This window comes from Pan troglodytes, chromosome 2 (assembly GCF_028858775.2).
Source record: "Pan troglodytes isolate AG18354 chromosome 2, NHGRI_mPanTro3-v2.0_pri, whole genome shotgun sequence".
Lineage (NCBI taxonomy): Eukaryota > Metazoa > Chordata > Mammalia > Primates > Hominidae > Pan > Pan troglodytes.
Window position 1 is genome coordinate 31,335,983 of NC_086015.1, and position 18,050 is coordinate 31,354,032.

The following is an 18,050-nucleotide window of genomic DNA, read 5'->3' on the forward strand; positions in this document are numbered from 1 at the left end:
GGCGCCCACCACCATGCCCGGCTAATTTTGTGTGTGTGTGTGTGTGTGTGTGTGTGTGTGTGTGTGTGTGTGTGTGTTTAGTAGAGACGGGGTTTCACCATGTTGGCCAGGCTGGCCTCAAAGTCCTGACCTCAGCTGATCCACCCGCCTTGGCCTCCCGAAGTGCTGGGATTACAGGCGTGAGCCACAGCACCCCGCCATGTATTTATTTTAAATTATTTGTCTACATTCATTGACTTTGACTCATTAATGAAAAATACTAGAGATAAAATTAAAAATAGGGTTTAAATTCAATGTCACAAATGGTTTTCATTTTAATTTTTAAAAACCTATTAAGGGTTATTCTTACAAGCACATTAGTATATTCATTTAATCCTCAAAACAACCCTTTGAGGTGATTAGTATTATATCTCCAACTTACAGATGAAGAAACTGAGGCACTAAAATGTCAAGGAACTTGGCCAAGATCTCATACCTAGTAATAACAACAGTCATAATAAGAGCAAACATCTACATGGTAGTGCCAGCACTGTTCTAAGTGCTTTCTATACATTACCTAATGTAACACTCCTAATGAATCTGTAAGGTAGCTACCCTTACTGTCCCTAATTTACACATGAAGGAAATGAGGCCCAGTGAGGTTCATTCATTTGCCAAGGTCCCACAGCTGGTAAGTGGCAGAGCAGAGATTTGAAGCCAGGCAGAACCCTTCCTGTTAATCTAATGCAGTACTAACTCTCATTTATTGGTGGCATTTATCCAGCTCTCTATTCACCTAAGTGAATTTTCTAGATAAATATTTACTTCTTTAATAAACAAATATTATTTTATTCATACTTTTCATATTAACTGTCTTTTGCAAAATATACTAAATACTGTGCAACATTTTCCTGATGGCCCAAGGTCAGTGTTATGGCTGCTGTGCTTTATCTGTCCTGCTTGTAGTTTTTACTTTAATTTTTACAGGAGGGCTTAGGTATCTTTTGTAGACATGAGCCAGTCAATTGTCATTTTGTCACTTTGATTCTGCTGACTGCTTTGAAGCTAGAATCTGCGTCTATCATAACTATTTCTAATATAAGATTTAATAAGCTTTGAATTGATGCCAACTGTATGGACTTAAGTCCATGACTTTCATTATGACCATGGCAGATTTTAGCTGAGATGAGGGGAGTTTGACCTATAGATAAGTAATTATTTTACCAAATAAAAAAACTATGTATTTTATCCAGTGCTCATATTCCTGTTTTTCTGTTTTGGTTTTTTGGTGTTTTTTTTTTTTTTTTTTGAGACGGAGTCTTGCTCTGTTGCCCAGGCTGGAGTGCAGTAGCGCGATCTCAGCTCACTGCAACCTCCTCCTCCCAGCTTCAAGTGATTCTCCTGTCTCAGCCTCCAGAGTAGCTGGGATTACCAGCACGCGTCACCACACCCAGCTAATTTTTGTGTTTTTAGTAGAGACGGGGTTTCACCATGTTGGCCAGGCCGGTCTCAAACTCCTGACCTCAAGTGATCCTCCCGCCTCGGCCTCCCAAAGTGAGCCATCATGCCTGGCCATTCCTGTTTCTTAAATCATGATACATATCAGGCATATACATGAGTTTGTTTAAAGTTCACTTTCATCTAGAAGATGAAATCTTTCAAAATGTAAGACTTATTCCCAAATCCAAGCCATACACCCTATCCACAAGCTGATGATTACTATTCCCTCATCCTGCTTTACTTATTTCTCTCCTTGTATTGTGTTCCAAATAGAACACAATACAAATAAATAACATTTACATGCTCCTGAGGCATACTGACCACTGTTCTAAGAAATTTTTCCATATTAATTCATGTAATGTTCACAACCACCCCATTTTACAGATGAGGAAACTGAGGTGCAGAAAGATTAAGTTAACTTGCCAATCCCATATCTAGGATTTGGGGAGCTAGGATTACAACCCAAGCAGTCTGGCTCGAGAATCTGTGTTCTATGAACTCTGCTCTACTGCGCCCTGAGAACTGTCCTAAGAGAATAGTGCCTTTGTTTTGTTCACTGCTGAAGGCCCAGGTGTTCAATAAATATTTGTTGACTGTCTGGATGAACTTCCAGCTCCTCTCTACCTATCCAAGTGCTCAACCCAGTTCACTTTGACTTCAGCCTCAAAGCTTGACTGGCTGTGACAGGCAGAGTAACATTCCAGGCCCTTCTTCCACCTCCTGAAGACTTTATTTGTTGCACTGTCTTTTGGCTCACCCTCACTGGGCATGGAGCCCCAAACCCATTAGATGGTCAATAAATACTCACTGAATGATTGAGACTCAGAGCTGTATCAGAGCTGTCGCCAAACACAAAAGTTTGTGATCAAGTACTCTAACAACAGGATGGTGTCCTAGAAATTGCACTTGACTGAATCAAAAGATTGATTTTTACCTTTTGTAAACTCACCATGACAATTTCACAGCTCTAGACTTCAGTGTGTTCTTTTTTTTTTTTTTTTTTTTGAGACGGAGTTTCACTCTTGTTGCCCAGGCTGTAGAGCAGTGGCGTGATCTTGGCTCACTGCAACCTCCGCCTCCCGGTTCAAGGGATTCTCCTGCTTCAGCCTCCCAAGTAGCGGGGATTACAGGTGTGCGCCACCATGCCCAGCTAATTTTGTATTTTTTGTAGAGATGGGGTTTCACCATGTGGGCCAGGCTGATCTTGAACTCCTGACCTCAGGTGATCCACCCACCTCATCGTCCCAAAGTGCTGGGATTCACGGCATGAGCCACCATGCCCAGCCCAGTGTGTTCATTTTTAAACGTGAAAGCTTACTATATATAAAGCACTATACCTTTGGTATGAATTATGTACATATAATCTTTAAAAGAATCCTATGAGCTAGGTGCTATTATACCCCCATTGTGCAGATAAAGAATCTGACTAGAGGCTAAGTAATTTGTTATGTGTTACACAACTAAAATGCTAGAGCTAGGATTCAAACCCATGTATATATGACTCCAAAGCTTAGCTCTTGCACACCATGCTGTACTGTCTCTCTCTTTACCATTTTAAGCTTATGTCATATAATAACAGCTACCGTGATAATGATTATGGCTTGAACTATAAACTGTGAATTGAAGTAGTTTCCAATTACTAAGGGTCTTGAAATTAAAGTAAAACCTGTACCTTTTATAACATTTTTTCAATATTTACCTTTTATAACCAAAAGCTTCATTGGCCATTTCTGACTTTTCTGGAAGAAATGAAGATACCATGGCAAACAGTAACTTCTCATTTTAGAGATTCAGTCAGTTAACAAGTATTTGTTGAACACCTGTTACGATGTCTTGTACTGGGCTAAACGCTGGATATATATAACAATAGTGACTGAGACAAAGATGGTCTCTGCCGTCACAGAAGCAGTCCAGAGAAAGAAACAGTAATCAAGCAACATACAGAAAATGATTGGGGAGTGAGAGCAGGAGTGTGGGGGTGCAAAAAGGAAAGTCCATTCCAGGCAGTGTGAGCAACAGGTGAGATAATTACACACAGGAGAGAATGTGACATATTCTGGGAACAATCAAGATGGAACTGCTGATAGAAGGCCTAACTAAAGATTGGATTAGGGTAATGGGGAATCATTGCAGGACTTTAAGTAGGGAAGGGAAATGCCCTTATGTGCGTTTTAAAAAGATCAGTTTAGCCGGGCACGGTGGCTCACGCCTGTAATTCCAGCACTTTGGGAGGCTGAGGCGGGTGGATCACCTGAGATCAGGAGTTCGAGACCAGCCTGACCAACATGGTGAAACCCCTTCTCTACTAAAAATACAAAAATTAGCCAGGCGTAGTGGCTCGCGCCTGTAATCCCAGCTCTCTGGAGGCTGAGGCATGAGAATTGGTTGAACCCGGAAGGCGGAGGCTGCAGTGAGCTGAGATCGCTCCACTGCACTCCAGCCTGGCAGCACAGCAAGACTCCTTCTAAAAAAGGAGTCTTTTTTAGAAGGACTCCATATATATATATACATACATACATACATATATCAGTTCAACAATGGTGGGGGAAAAAGTGGATTAGATAGATAGGGCCAGACTAGAATCGGAGAAGCCAGATGGGTGTTGAATTTAAACAAGCGATGGTGGAAATTGAGACAGTAAAAATAGAGATGGTAATGTGGGAATTGATTCAACACCTATTAAGAAGGGATAGTCTTGATAATTGATAGAGATGCAGAGGAAGCAGCAGTAAGTGTCATGGATGTCGTCTAGAGTGTAGTTTTTGAAAGCTGAATGGATAGTGATGCCCAAAATAGGGAATCCAAGAGCAGCAGCAGACATGGGGAAGATGGCGTTCAGGGTTGCACATGTGTGGCGTTAACTTGGCAGCTGGATTTTGGGGTCTGACGGTTAGTAGAGCAGGCTAGGTTCCAGGTGGAGACTTTCTAATCATCGTCTGATAGATGGTGCCTGAGGCGAGGAAGTGGAAGGGCTCACCGAAGTAGGGCAGAAAAGTAGAGGGGCAAAGTCAAAGCAGCATCCTGTAAGGAGAAGGCAGAAAAGCGACGCTCATAGAGATGAAGAATGAACCTCCAGAGGCGTCGGAGCAGATTGGAAGAGACACATTCAGGCTCCATTTAACCAGAATAATTCCCTTATCAAAATGGAAGCGCCAAGAAGCATCGTTGATGGCGCTTTCCCACCATCCATCCGTCCAACACAAAACCACCTGCTTTGAAAAGACTGCCTCACGCAGTGACTCACTTACCCACCACAGCCGCATTCTCTACCCCTGCCTCTTGTCTAGTGAAGCTGGCTCCCGAGGCTTCGGGGCCGCTCCACAGGGACCTGAGGACGTCTCCCCGGAGACCCTGACTCAAGCTGCCCGCCGGCACAGCCGAGCACCGGCTCCCGCCTACTCACCGCGCGGGAGGGACGGTCCCTCCTTCAGGCCAATCTCCTTATCATTGTCCCTGCTGCTGCAGACCGGGGGTCCCGTCCAGTCTCAGCCCGTCCTGTCCTCCCCCCAGCCTATTCCCGGTCCCCTCAACCTCAGGGACACCGCGGCCAGCTGCACCGTTGGTTTTCCAATCAAATCCTCCTCCAGGCCACCAACCAGCGCTGGCCAGGCCAATGCCGACAATTCTTCCTCCGCCACCTGGGGCGCCTCAGCCAATCGGGAGCAGCCATGCTGCGCAGTGCAGAACGCCATAGCGACGGATGACGCCTGCCGGGGAATCGCCGTAGCAACCAGAGACGCGCTAGGTCCACCACCAAGCTTGCAAGCAGAAGAGGCAGCAAGTGATGTTGAAGGCTGTGCTGCAGCCACTTCACCGGAACCTAGAGCTACCTGTGAACAGGTCTCCTACACGTTGAAGATTTTTCTGGATTTAGGGTGTCTAACCTTTGATGGGAAAGGGCAGCTTCATCTTGGAGTGTTTACTTTCAAGAATTGCTATGGGCTAAAAATCAATTCTCTTTAAAAGCAAAGATTTAATCTGATAAGGAATCAATGCAGCATGCTAAATACCTTTCATATGGCATGAAAACGTCTTCAGTTACTCAAGCCACAGGCAATGAGAATATGGTGCCACAGCACCGTATTTTTCACAAAAAGAGTGACCTGGGATTCAAGAAACCTGTATAGTATAACTATCGCCAGTTCGTTTTGTGGCTTTGGGCAAGTCACGTCACCTTTTGTGAAAGTCTGGAGCTTCTTTAAAATTTCTGAACTGCATTAGATAACGCTTTAAAAATATACCTGACATTCTGTAACTTTAAATAAATGAAAAATGCCAATCTATTAAGTGCTTAATTTTGTGCCGGGCACGATTTCAAATTCTTTCCTTATTTCACTTAGTTATAAAATGGAGGCACAAGAAGTTTCCTAAGCAGTCCAGTATGGCAGAGCTAGTGATGGAGTCAGGGTAAAACCTACTTCGAGTCTGGTCTTAACCACGATGATGCTCCTTCGATGATTTCTTCGAGTACTGGGCCCTATTCAACCTCATCTTGGTATCACTAAATGCTCGTGTGTGTGTCTGGTGGTTACATCTTCCCAAACTGGATTTTAAATGAATACAGTGAACCCTAACGTTTTTCTGGTGTGGATAGTAAGTAGGCCCATTGGGTTAACAATACTTAAGCTTGGGTAATTGAAAGCATTTTTTAAAATGAAGACGGTCCTATTTTGGAAATGCAGAAAGGCGAGATAAAAGCCAAACTCTGGTGAGTATAGCAGAACTAATTAAACTTCAGAGATCTAAAACAATCAGGATTAATGTTACCAATAAAACAAAACAAGGTGACGGGGCAGGAAGACCGATGCTGAGTAGAAAAGTATTCTGTACATACATTCTAAATGTTAAGCAGTCGGCCTGGCTTGGTGGCTCACACCTGTAATCCTAGCACTTTGGGAGGCCGAGGCAGGAGGACCACTTGAGGTTAGGAGTTCGAGACCAGCCTGGCCATCATGGCCAAACCCTGTTTCTACTAAAAACAGAAAAATCAGCCGGGCATGGTGGCACATGCTAGTCCCTACTACTCAGGAGGCTGAGGCACAAGAATTACTTGAACCCAGGAAGCAGAGGTGCAGTGAGCCAAGATCATGCCACTGCACTCCAGCCTGAGAGACAGAGCAAGACTCTATCTCAAAAAATAAACATTAAGCAGTGAGACATGACTGCACTGAACTTCTCATCTTCACCAGAATACCAATTGTGCTTCCCATCTTTCCACTACTCAGTAAAATTAAACTCTTAAACTCATGTTTTGGCCATCCCAGAATATTCCTGAACTTCCCTGAAAGCTGCAGAGATTAAGAGGCAAGAATGACACTGCCTCTAAAAGACACATACACTATCATCTCAAATGTTAAGGGTCCCTCTGTAAAATGACACAAAATAAAATCCCACAAGAGATCTTGCACCAAGCTTATAGCTTATATAGCAAGGCTCAAAACTATGAAAACATATTTTTCTAAGGCCTTTTTTAAATGAAATGCATAACGTAAATTATACAGTTCAAAAGTAAAACAGCATAATGTCCTAACTACAGCATAACGGTAACAAATCTGCATGTAAGTAGATATTCAGGATCAACTCAACAAGAAGATAAAACCACTTCCCAAAATTTATAAATACTTTAGCCCAATGGTCTAGAACAAGAAAAGGCTATTTACACACACACACACACAATCTAAGTGGAGGAATGAGAATGATCTTGTAGACTGAAAGCAGAAGGCTGAGTACAATTTGAAGTAAAGGCAGAACTTAAATTGGGCTTTGAAAGAAAAGCAGAAAGGTTTTCTAAACAGCAGAAATGTTTTCATTAAAAGCACAGAGGTAGGAACGTATGGGTCAACCATGAAAAGAAGTGATACTCAAGAGATCAGATATGCCTTTATTGGCCAGATCAAAGAGAGCTAACTCTTTTCCTCTCTCCTCTTACAGAATCTCAAAGGTCTGTAGCTAGGAATTATAAATTGACAAAAAAAATTTTCCCCTAAAATAAATGTAAACTAAATTTTCAAATGAAATTTCCAAAAACATAAGTGTCTATCCCCATCTTATTCCAAAGGCTATCAAATTCATGGTGAGGTTATCAGATGTTTTTCAGTGCAGAAAACACAAAAGGAAAGTGTTCCACACATGCCAAATGAAAAACAAACCAAGACCTGTAATTTGCTATTAAGGAAAATAATTCATAATAAACTAAGTCACTAAAAACAAAGAAAGAGGCCAGGCGTGGTGGCTCACACCTGTAATCCCAGCACTTTGGTAGGCTGAGGCGGGCGGATCACGAGGTCAGGGGATCGAGACCATCCTGGCTAACACGGTAAAACCCCGTCTCTACTAAAAAAAATACAAAAAATTAGCTGGGCGTTGTGGCGGGCGCCTGTAGTCCCAGCTACTCGGGAGGCTGAGGCAGGAGAATGGCGTGAACCCAGGAGGCGGCTTGCAGTGAGCAGAGATCGGGCCACTGCTCTCCAACCTGGGCGACAGAGCAAGACTCTGTCTCAAAAACAAACAAACAAAAAGCAAACAAACAAACAAACAAAAACAAAGAAAGAAAAGCCCTGGAGAGTTCGGTATTATCATGCAGATCATTACACATCACACAGCAACATTTCTAAAATAGGGGGGAATAAATGGATCAGCCTTTTCTTAGCTTTAATATCAATTATTTCTTAACTATCAAACACCTTTGTGAAACAAACACTATTTTATTTTTTTCTCAATGTTTCCTCTTTTCTCTCTCCTACTGAAGCCTAGGAATATTAGGAGGCCGGAAACAGACATCACTCATTTTCCTTCCTCTCCTATCCCATCTCAAGCTGAGAGAGAGATGTGGCTCTTCTAATAATCAGAGTACAAAGTAAAGACAATAGCCAACAACTAATTAAGTAGACTTTTATTGCTCAATCAACTTCAGTAACATCTCCAAAAAAATAGTTTTCATCTAACAATTATGAAACAAATTTGAAAGGCAGGATCATTCACAATATAGACCCAGTAGAGGCATATACTTCATATAAATGAAAAATATCAGTTCTACAATTTAAATGTTTACTTTGGATTTTATTATAGAAGAAAATATCATTGTAATTATAAAAGCCATAAAAATTGGAACTGTATTGTGAAATTACATCAAGGTATCAGATTTTATATAAATGAACAATAAAATTCAATTTTTATTTATTTAAACGTAGTTAAACATTGGAAGACAATCTCCCCCATGGGGAAGAAAAAAAAAAAAAAACCTTGAATAATAAAGCAACAAAAGCCACAACACAAAAACTAATCAGTGTGCAAAAATCTGATTAAAAAAACAAAACAAAACTGGGGTTTAACAATTAAGTCAAATGTTGAAGTCAATATGTGCTAATTAAATTTCATTTTAAAAATGATCTTTGGATGATTACATTTCCAACTATGTTTTCCTATAATTGACATTTAATGTTAGTTTTTGAAAAGTTAGAAAAGAAACCAATTTATATGAAGATTGCCAAATTTTGCAATTTGAACACTATTTTAAACTTTGAATGTCCTTAAAGTCTTTAAATTTACTTTCTAAAATAAATAATTGTTGGAATAAACCAAAAGACATTTCACATATTTGCACTGCATACGATAAAAATGATGCGATCTACATAAATAAATTTAAAACATTAAGTTATTTCATATAAACATTTTTAATTACAGCGTTATATCAATGGCTTACACAGTTGAAATCTGAGCACTTTAAAACAGGATTCACATGTTAAACTGCTGAGCACATTTATAGAACTGATGTACATCATATAATCCTTTAAACAGCAAGCTCTGGTGTTATACCTCAGTTTCAGAAAGCATTTTTCTTTCAACAGAATTTTGAACCTGCCTTTGTGAAAGAAAAAAATTAGAAAGCTATATTATACCCACACAGAAAATTTAAGTACGTGGAAGAAATAAACTTTTTTGGATGAAGAAAACAAGTTAATTTTGAGTGGTAAACAAATCTGGTTTACAAATACATGCATTAGCACATAAAATATTTCGTCCTAGACATCTTTACAGAAGACTTGGCAAATATGAACAATGGGATGCCACAGCTTTTTAAAACAACTTTTAACAGATATAAGATCAGTATCATTCACATTCACACAAACATACACACACTTTAGAAAGACTGTGTGCTTGGCTTCGACATATTTAATATCATTAAAGAATATATAGAATCATCCTTTTATCATAAGGAATTTACATCATTGTTTTCTCAAAAGCTGCTATTTTAGATTGAAACAGCATTCAGAAAAAAAGTACATTTCAGATGGTCAGCATCAGGATTTACTACAGACTTTGTAAACAGATATCTATAAATAAATAAACTAGGGTGGAGAAAAGAATATCCTGAGGTGGCTCTGTGGCCAGGGTATTCAGTAGCACTAAGCTCCATTCTGGAAATCAAGGCATCTAAAGAAAGTGCAGGGCTGAATTTATTTTGTAAATGGAATATGTACAGGTTTAATTATTTTGCACCTTGAGGTAAATCAGTACATAGCAACTACTACTGCTTACTACACTTATTTAAGGCAACTTTATTTAAAAATCAATATATGTAGTAAATTATATCTGTCACTGTCTCTCAATGAATGCTATCTATGATTATTTTTCAAAAACAGTGGAAGAAATATAATCACTTAAAACAAGCAGTTAATTACTTAAACATGAGTTACCTTTGCTCTTAAATGGAGTAGTCAGATCATTTTGTCAGTCAAGTAGTCAAAAGAAAGCAGAAACCAGTAACATTTAGAAGCATTGTAAAAACATTTTGAGTGCAAAGTATTTTGCAAGTGACGGTTTTTCTGGCACTGGATAATTACTATACACAATTAAATAAAATCACAGAAACACTATGATCCCAGGTAGTTTTCAGTTTTAAAATTTCTTCCGGTAAAGTAAGTACAGTTGTTACCCCTGATGTCCAGACACAAGGAAATGATGTGAGGAAATCCTCTTGTTCAGGTACATCAGGGGAGTTTTAAAAATAGCAGCAAATACTGGGGTCTTTGGAAATAATTATGCTGCTACAAATAAAAAGGAATCATTACAATGGAAGCTCATAAACAATAATAAGCACCGTGGGTAATACTCTATCAATTGCCAATAGAGTCTAACTCTTTTTAGGCAGTACCAACTGATGACAGCTACGTATTTTCTAAAGAAAAGCAGCTACATTTCCAACCTCTTATCCGAGGCAGAAGTTGAATCCATCATTTTAACTAGACTCTTACAATATGGTCTTAAGAGGAGGACATTACATTAGTTAATAAATAGTTTATAATGAATTTAAAACACCAGACTTGCTAAAATTTCAGCTTTTGGCATTCCTCATGATCCTTTATTAGATTAATTATGTATACTTTTGTAATTTAATTATATGGTTAAAGGGAGCATTGGAATTTCATAAAATTTTCATCCTAATAGTGATGTCACCATTTTTGATATTTCTGTGGCTTCTCAATACTCATTTGATTTTTGTAAATTATTCTCTTGTCAAATCAGTTTCACAACCCCATTCATCCAGTCCTACAGGCTTAACAACATTTATTTCATGTGGAGCTAAAAGTATATAAAAGATGACTAAAAAGATTTGTTAGACATTAAAAAGCTCAGAAAAGCAAAAACTGATACACAAAATAAAAATGCCATTAATCTGAGCTACATATAAAATGTCTAATTTCCTTTTAAAATATAAATATGGCAGTGCTTTATATCAAAAATGTAAAATCTATCAATTGCTTTAAGATAATAAACATAAATGAAAGTGAGCACCAACTATTTACATTAACAATTTACTCTATTTGTTACTTTTCCAAATGTTTATATAATATTTAAGCATCATATCAAAATAAATATTTTAAAATAAAATCACAGGTAACAAGCTATTAAATGTAATCTACAAAAGTGAAAGAATAACAACATAAAGAGAAAATGAAAGGTAATTCTTAATAAAGTAATACTGATCATAGACCCTTCTGAGAGAATTCTGACTCCTGATTATTTACGCCTACTACTTATAAGAGAATAATAGTCAAGAACTTGAACCTGATGGAAACTAAAGCATTTTAAGACAAAGAGAGACAAGGCAGAGAACAGAGTGGGAATCATTGGCTTTAAAAGAGCATAAGGATTCAGAAAAAAAATTCTACAAAGGCATCAAAATCAACTACTGCAAACTGGCATTGTATAACTTTTTAAATTCAGAAGTTATAAATGGTATGGGTGCTTAATTATCAAATCACCTGCAATTTTACTTGTCTGTCACAATGGATACCTAGATATGAAGGTTTTAAGATTAAAAAAAAATTTAAACATAAAAGTTAAAAACTATCATTATTAAAGTTTCCATTGTTCTACAGTCATCTCTATGGCTAAGAAAATGCCAGTTAGTGAAACATGATGGACATCTACAGAAATGAAACAAAAATAGAGAAGCCCTGAAATGTTACCATTTTTCCCACAGCACTGGTATAGACTCCCTATTCTTCCCATAAAGCACTAACAAAAGTGAAATAATATGTGAAAATTTCAGGAAACACCTAAAAATTATAAACATATAAACAAAGTATCACTTAAGGTTTTTACGAATTGCCACTGATGAACAGAGATTTAAGAAAAGCGGACTGAAAGCATTTCTCCACATCCTTCTATTGCAAAACAGAAAAATTTTTTTTCTAACAGAATAAATATTTGAATAGTTAAGAACCATGTACCTCACTTCAAAGAGAGCATTTCATTAAATACATAGTCTCCACGGTGCTCATTACAAACTCCAGACACTACTTTTAAAAACCCGGTAGTCACACATAAACAGCATGACATACAATATTCTTATATATAGTGACATGATACGCACACATTACATATGTATATATCTATATGTATAATGCCTCTTGGTTCAATTCTATAATGAAGTTTCAGCATCCACGTATTTCTTTCTTGGTTCATCTTCAAAACTTATTTTCACACTCACAGGTTTATCAGGACTATTTAAAACAAAGAATTAAAATAAATAATTTTTAAATATAAATATTCAATTCTAAACATGGCTAACAATGAGTATACTAAACCTTCTGAGATTACTATTAACACTACAAACTTATGACTTGCTAATTTTACCTTTTCTAAATCAATAAACATAACTGGAAAAGCAAATATTAAAAATTGTTTTTTAAAAATTGCAAATATTAAAAATCCTCTTTGTAATTTAAATTCATGTTTTTCTTACAACTAAAGAGGGGGTCCTTAAAATAGGGCAGTATATGGTCAGAATCTGTTGGATTACTTTTATTTCACATATGAACAGTTATAGCATGAGACTTTTACTGAAAAATCTATTAATATATGAATCTTTGTTAATATAGATAGGTATCAAATAATTTCCAAGAAGGTTATAAATTTATAAAACTTCTCACCCAAAATTTGATTCATAAATACAAAACCAATACATCTATTCTATATATTCTATATACATATTGGTTTTGTATTTATGAATATGTATTCTATATATAGAGAGAACAAATATTTGAAATATATATATGTTTTTTTGAGAGACAGAGTTTTGCTCTTGTTGCCCAGGCTGGAGTGCAATGGCACAATCTTGGCTCACTGCAACCTCCACCTCCCAGGTTCAAGTGATTCTCCTGCCCCAGCCTCCCGAGTAGCTGTGATTACAGGCATGCACCACCATGCCCAGCTAATTTTTGTAGTTTTAGTAGAGATGGGGTTTCACCATGTTGGTCAGGCTGGTCTCGAACTCCTGACCTCAAATCATCCACTCACCTTGGCCTCCCAAAGTGTTGGGATTACAGGCCTGAACCACTGCACCCGGCCGACCTATTCTATATTTTCAAGTTAGTATCACACAGTGACTCCACGTACATGGATTTAATTGATTAATTGTAACATATGAATATCTGGGTTCTGGAAAAAGTTTTCAGAAAGTGTAAAAACACACTATGGTTTGCTGTCTTCTCCAGACAAACTGAAGAATAGACCCCAATCCCCAAACATTTTCCTGTTAAACAACATAGCCAAGACATTCTCTTTCTTCCTATGTGATTTTGAAGTGCAGGGCAACCCAAACAAAAGGCAGAAGCATAAAAAATGTTAGTTATTATTGTAAGGCCTTTATTTTTTATGATAATTATACTAACAAGGCCAGAGGTGCTGACACAGTGTGAACAATTACTAATAGTAAAAAGAATATTTAGAAAAATTCGGGCTGTACTGAATGATCCAAAATTACAAAGAGTTTAACTTTAAAACTCTTTAAGATCAAAGACAGAAGAAAGGAAACAGCCAGCTGAGAAATTAGAACTCAGATGACAGAAGAGAAAAACATATGATAGAGAGTAGGTAGGAAAAAGGTTCTAAAAGAGGGTAGTGAAAGAATGAGAAAAAGCTAATCAATTATTGTCAGAAGACAGAGCTAAGACAGCAAGTGAACAAAAACAGCTATATGACTGAAGGCCTAGAAAAGTTTTCATCTGATGCCCAAGCAGAATATACAGACACCCAACATAGCATCTCACACAAACTGTACATAAAAAAGAAGAATTTTCTGAGTATGAATGACTGAGCACCCTAGAAGACAGTAATTCATTTCTCCAGAGGCTTAAGGGATTAAAGTACTAATGATTACCAAACAGAATCCCTGAGGGCTTAGTTCTTGAAGTGAGAACAAAAGAAAGAAAAAAGGTTACATAACAAGAAATGTAAGAAAGAGGTTACAAAATACTTTCAATACATGGTCCACTGTAAAACTGAATGGTCTTTATGTCAATGGATTTGATTTCTTCCAAATATCTCCAAGCAAAATGTTTACCTCACCTGAACAAATGGCATACTAAACCAAAACACAAGAAGGGAAAACAACTTGTGTTTTTCTCTTTTCTTAGACCATCACAGAGCATGATTGAAATAGTATTCAATTACAGTATTTAATCCCTAATAGTTATCTAATCTTTATATGGTTTCTGATCTTTTTTATGTTTATTCCATACTGCTATATGAAATTTACTTTTACGATAAAATAGCTCAGATTATTATTACTATTTTTTGAGACAGAGTTTCACTCTTGTCCCCCAGGCTGGAGTGCAATGGCATGATCTGGGCTCACTGCAAGTGACCTCAGATGATCCTGACCTCAGATGATCTGCCCACTTCAGCCTCCCAAAGTGCTGGGATTACAGGTGTGAGCCACCGTGCCTGACTCAAATTATTTTTTAAAATAGGTAACTGTAAATTAAAAGACAAAAACATAATCATTATTTATACCTTATTCCAAGTATACATTAAAATGATGGATGAAAGAAAGAAAGGAATGAAGCTATCATAAGTAAATGAAAATTGGCTACAGTTAGAAAACACACAAATAGTTATAACTACCTCATGTTAGATCTGGTTACTTTGGCATTCTCAGTATTCATGGAAAGTGCCTTCCACTGTGCAGTTTTGGCCATTTCATCTGATATGTTAACAATTGAGGGATCAACACTGAAGAACAAATACACTTTTTGGTTAGTATTCAGTACTTGCAAAAGCATTAATATTGTCATTCTTATTATCTGCTTTCATCAACTAAATTGAGAAAACCTTTGCCAGATATCAGAATTTGAATTCTGTTACAAAGTCCTTATGAAGAATTACATCTTTCTTTCTAATCGAAACTAGGAGTAAGATTAAGATTAAGTAAGTTAGCAAGATTTATTTATGGAACTTTGCTTCAGAATCCAATTTGGGGTTTCAGTAGTACTTCGGCAGCACTCTAGCAATGATGCCCTCTGATCACCTTGGCTGAAAATATGTTACTGAAATAACATACGACTATGTTAATGTGCTTATACATACAAAAAAAATACAATCTCAAGTCGACTAGAAAACGTTTATAATTGGCACACATTTAATCTTATCAAATAAATACTCAAAGTATGTAAGGAAAACTTAAGATTATGATTTTTAAAATCTTATTTTTCATAGCTTTTACAAATCATTATAAAGAATGCTTGGAAAGATAACACTCTGAAATTGAAAACAAAGCTCTGAAAATATTTCAACAGCTAACACAAAATAGCCTCATGAGTACCACTTTTACCTGTTATTCACATATTTAGTGTGATAAAGGTGGTATTTTATCAAGTTTATCATAATTAAAAGAACAGAGTAGGCCGGGCATGGTGGCTCACGCCTATAATCCCAGCACTTTGGGAGGCCAAGGCGGGTGGATCACGAGGTCAGGAGTTCGAGACCAGCCTGGCCAACATGGTGAAACCCCGTCTTTGCTAAAAGTATAAAAATTAGCCGGGTACGGTGGCACTCGCCTGTAATCCCAGCTACTTGGGAGGCTGAGGCAGGAGAATCTCTTGAACCCGGCGGGCAGAGGTTGTAATGAGTCGAGATTGCACCACTGCACTCCAGCCTAGGCGACAGAGCAAGACTCCATCTCCAGAATTAAAAAAAAAAAAAAAGAGTACTATCCATTTATTACAATAAGAGAAAAATGATTCTGTTTCTATATTTCTATGAAAATTACTTCAAGACCTCAAATCCAATAATATCCATAAATAATTAATTTGGGGCTCAAGGTTGTCCATCATAAGTAATAGGAAAGTATCATAAAGTTAATACAAATACATTTGCAAGTCCTTTTTCTTGGATTAAAAAATACATTCAGACAAACAAGATACAAATACAAATGTCAAATTAGGTAATGTTAAATTAACAGTGTGATGGCAACTAGTTTACAAATGACTAAACAGCAGTCATTTAGAAAGTGCTCTGTTCATACTTAAAATCAGAATGTTGTTTACAAATTTAAGATTGAAGAGAAGCGTGAGGAGGTCACTGAAAAGTCTCTATGAATGGCTTCTTTACCTTCGCCAGGTCAGATTTTTAAAAGTACACAAAATCTGAATACCCAAGTTTATAATGGCATAGCCATCCAACTTGAAACTTTGCCTACCCCGAGTAAACATTTATTCACTTGGTTGCCAACTTCAAATAAGTGAAGAAAGGAATTCCTGATAAACCTTCTAGCTTCTAAATATCCTCCACTATGAAGAAGGTATATATTTCTTTCCCTCAAAATGAAATTAGATGGGAAAAAATTTGCCTGCATTACATAAATTATTTTCATCTTTTATAAGGGCTTTACAGTTTCCAAATACTTTCATATACTATCTCACTTGATCTTCCACACAAATAATCCAAAGCTATTTAAGATATAAAATTCTGGCAAATAAGCACATTAGCCATTTCCTGGCATTCCTGATGGAAAAAACTTTAAACATAGCCACATTAATCATGGCTTATGACACCACTTAAAAGACAAAAGGAAAACTACAGATATCCATCTTTTTCTTTATCAGACTATAGACTCCACTTAAATTTGTCAAGGTCCATATATAATTACACTGAAAAAGTGATAAAGCAGGATATAAAAATTAAGCACAAATACTCTCAGCAAATTGGTGATAATTACTAACAACCATCATGGTAGTTCCTATACTCTTTTTAGAAGTACATCAATGAAGCTAATATATTAAATCATTTAACAAGTATTTCTAGAACCCAGCAAAGCAGATCGCTGTGGCTGGATATATTAAATATCCATATTAAATGCCTCTATGCTTGGCATTTAAAGTATATAAAAATTTGAGGGAAATATTAATACAGAATAATACCAATAGTGAAAATTAATAGCAAAACGTATAGAGGAAAATTAGTTGAATTCATTCATCACAACTAATCAACATGTACAAGTCAAATGTTACTCCTGTAAAAGCTCTAAATAGCTAAAAAAAAAAAAAAAAAGAAAGAAAGAAATGGAAGTTAATTAAATACCAATAAAACATTTTCTATCAACTGGTCAGGGAAGACACCTGTATATTTTCTAAGACTGATTTCGCTAACTAATCAGAAATGGAATAGATGTGTAGAAATAGGAGGGCCAGGCACAGTGGCTCATGCCTGTAATCCCAGCACTTTGGGAGGCCAAGGCAGGGGGATCACCTGAGGGCAGGAGTTTGAGACGACCACTGTGGCCAACATGGTGAAACCCCATCTCTACTGAAAGTACAAAAAGTAGCTGGGCGTGGTGGCAGGCGCCTGTAATCCCAACTACTTGGGAGAACCCAGCAGGCGGAAGTTGCAGTAAGCCGAGATCACACCATTCCACTCCAGCCTGGGGAACAAGAATGAGACTTCATCTCAAAAAAAAAAGAAAAAAAATACAAATCAGGTGTGTACACAAATGTAAGTTGTTATTATTATCATTATTTTTGAGACTGAGTCTTGCTCTGTTGCCTAGGCTGGAGTGCACTGGCATGATCTTGGCTCACTGCAATCTCTGCCTCCTGGGTTCAAGCAACTGTCCTGCCTCACTGTCCTGAGTAGCTGGGATTACAGGCACCACCACACCCAGCTAATTTTTGTATTTTTAGTAGAGACAGGTTTCCCCATGTTGGCCAGGCTGGTCGTGAACTCCTGACCTCAGGTGATCCACCTGCCTCAGCCTCCCAAAGTGCTGGGATTACAGGTGTGAGCCA

At 37.4% G+C, this 18,050-nt stretch overlaps 2 protein-coding genes across 71 annotated transcripts in view; both read right to left on the reverse strand.

Moving 5' to 3' along the window:
* NEK10 (NIMA related kinase 10) overlaps positions 1-5,129 on the reverse strand; it is a 259,118-nt gene extending 253,989 nt beyond the window's left edge. For 17 of the 50 annotated variants that reach the window (XR_010155535.1, XR_010155533.1, XR_010155530.1 and 14 more), the window contains exon 1: positions 4,883-5,119. The gene's annotated coding sequence lies outside the window, so the exon portion shown is untranslated. Of the gene's footprint in view, positions 1-3,178; positions 4,501-4,727 lie in introns of all 50 variants that reach the window. The other 33 variants (XR_010155537.1, XR_010155531.1, XM_054680477.2 and 30 more) reach the window with 11 other exon arrangements.
* A 3,218-nt stretch (positions 5,130-8,347) lies between these two features.
* SLC4A7 (solute carrier family 4 member 7) overlaps positions 8,348-18,050 on the reverse strand; it is a 111,592-nt gene continuing 101,889 nt past the window's right edge. For 14 of the 21 annotated variants that reach the window (XM_054680461.2, XM_009445057.5, XM_063806673.1 and 11 more), the window contains 2 exons: positions 14,893-15,000; positions 8,348-12,488 (listed from right to left, as the gene is read on the reverse strand). In XM_054680461.2, the coding sequence (XP_054536436.1) occupies positions 12,407-12,488; positions 14,893-15,000 (190 nt within the window). In that variant the 3' untranslated portion in view covers positions 8,348-12,406. The remainder of the gene's footprint in view (positions 12,489-14,892; positions 15,001-18,050) is intronic. The other 7 variants (XM_063806679.1, XM_063806674.1, XM_009445058.5 and 4 more) reach the window with 1 other exon arrangement.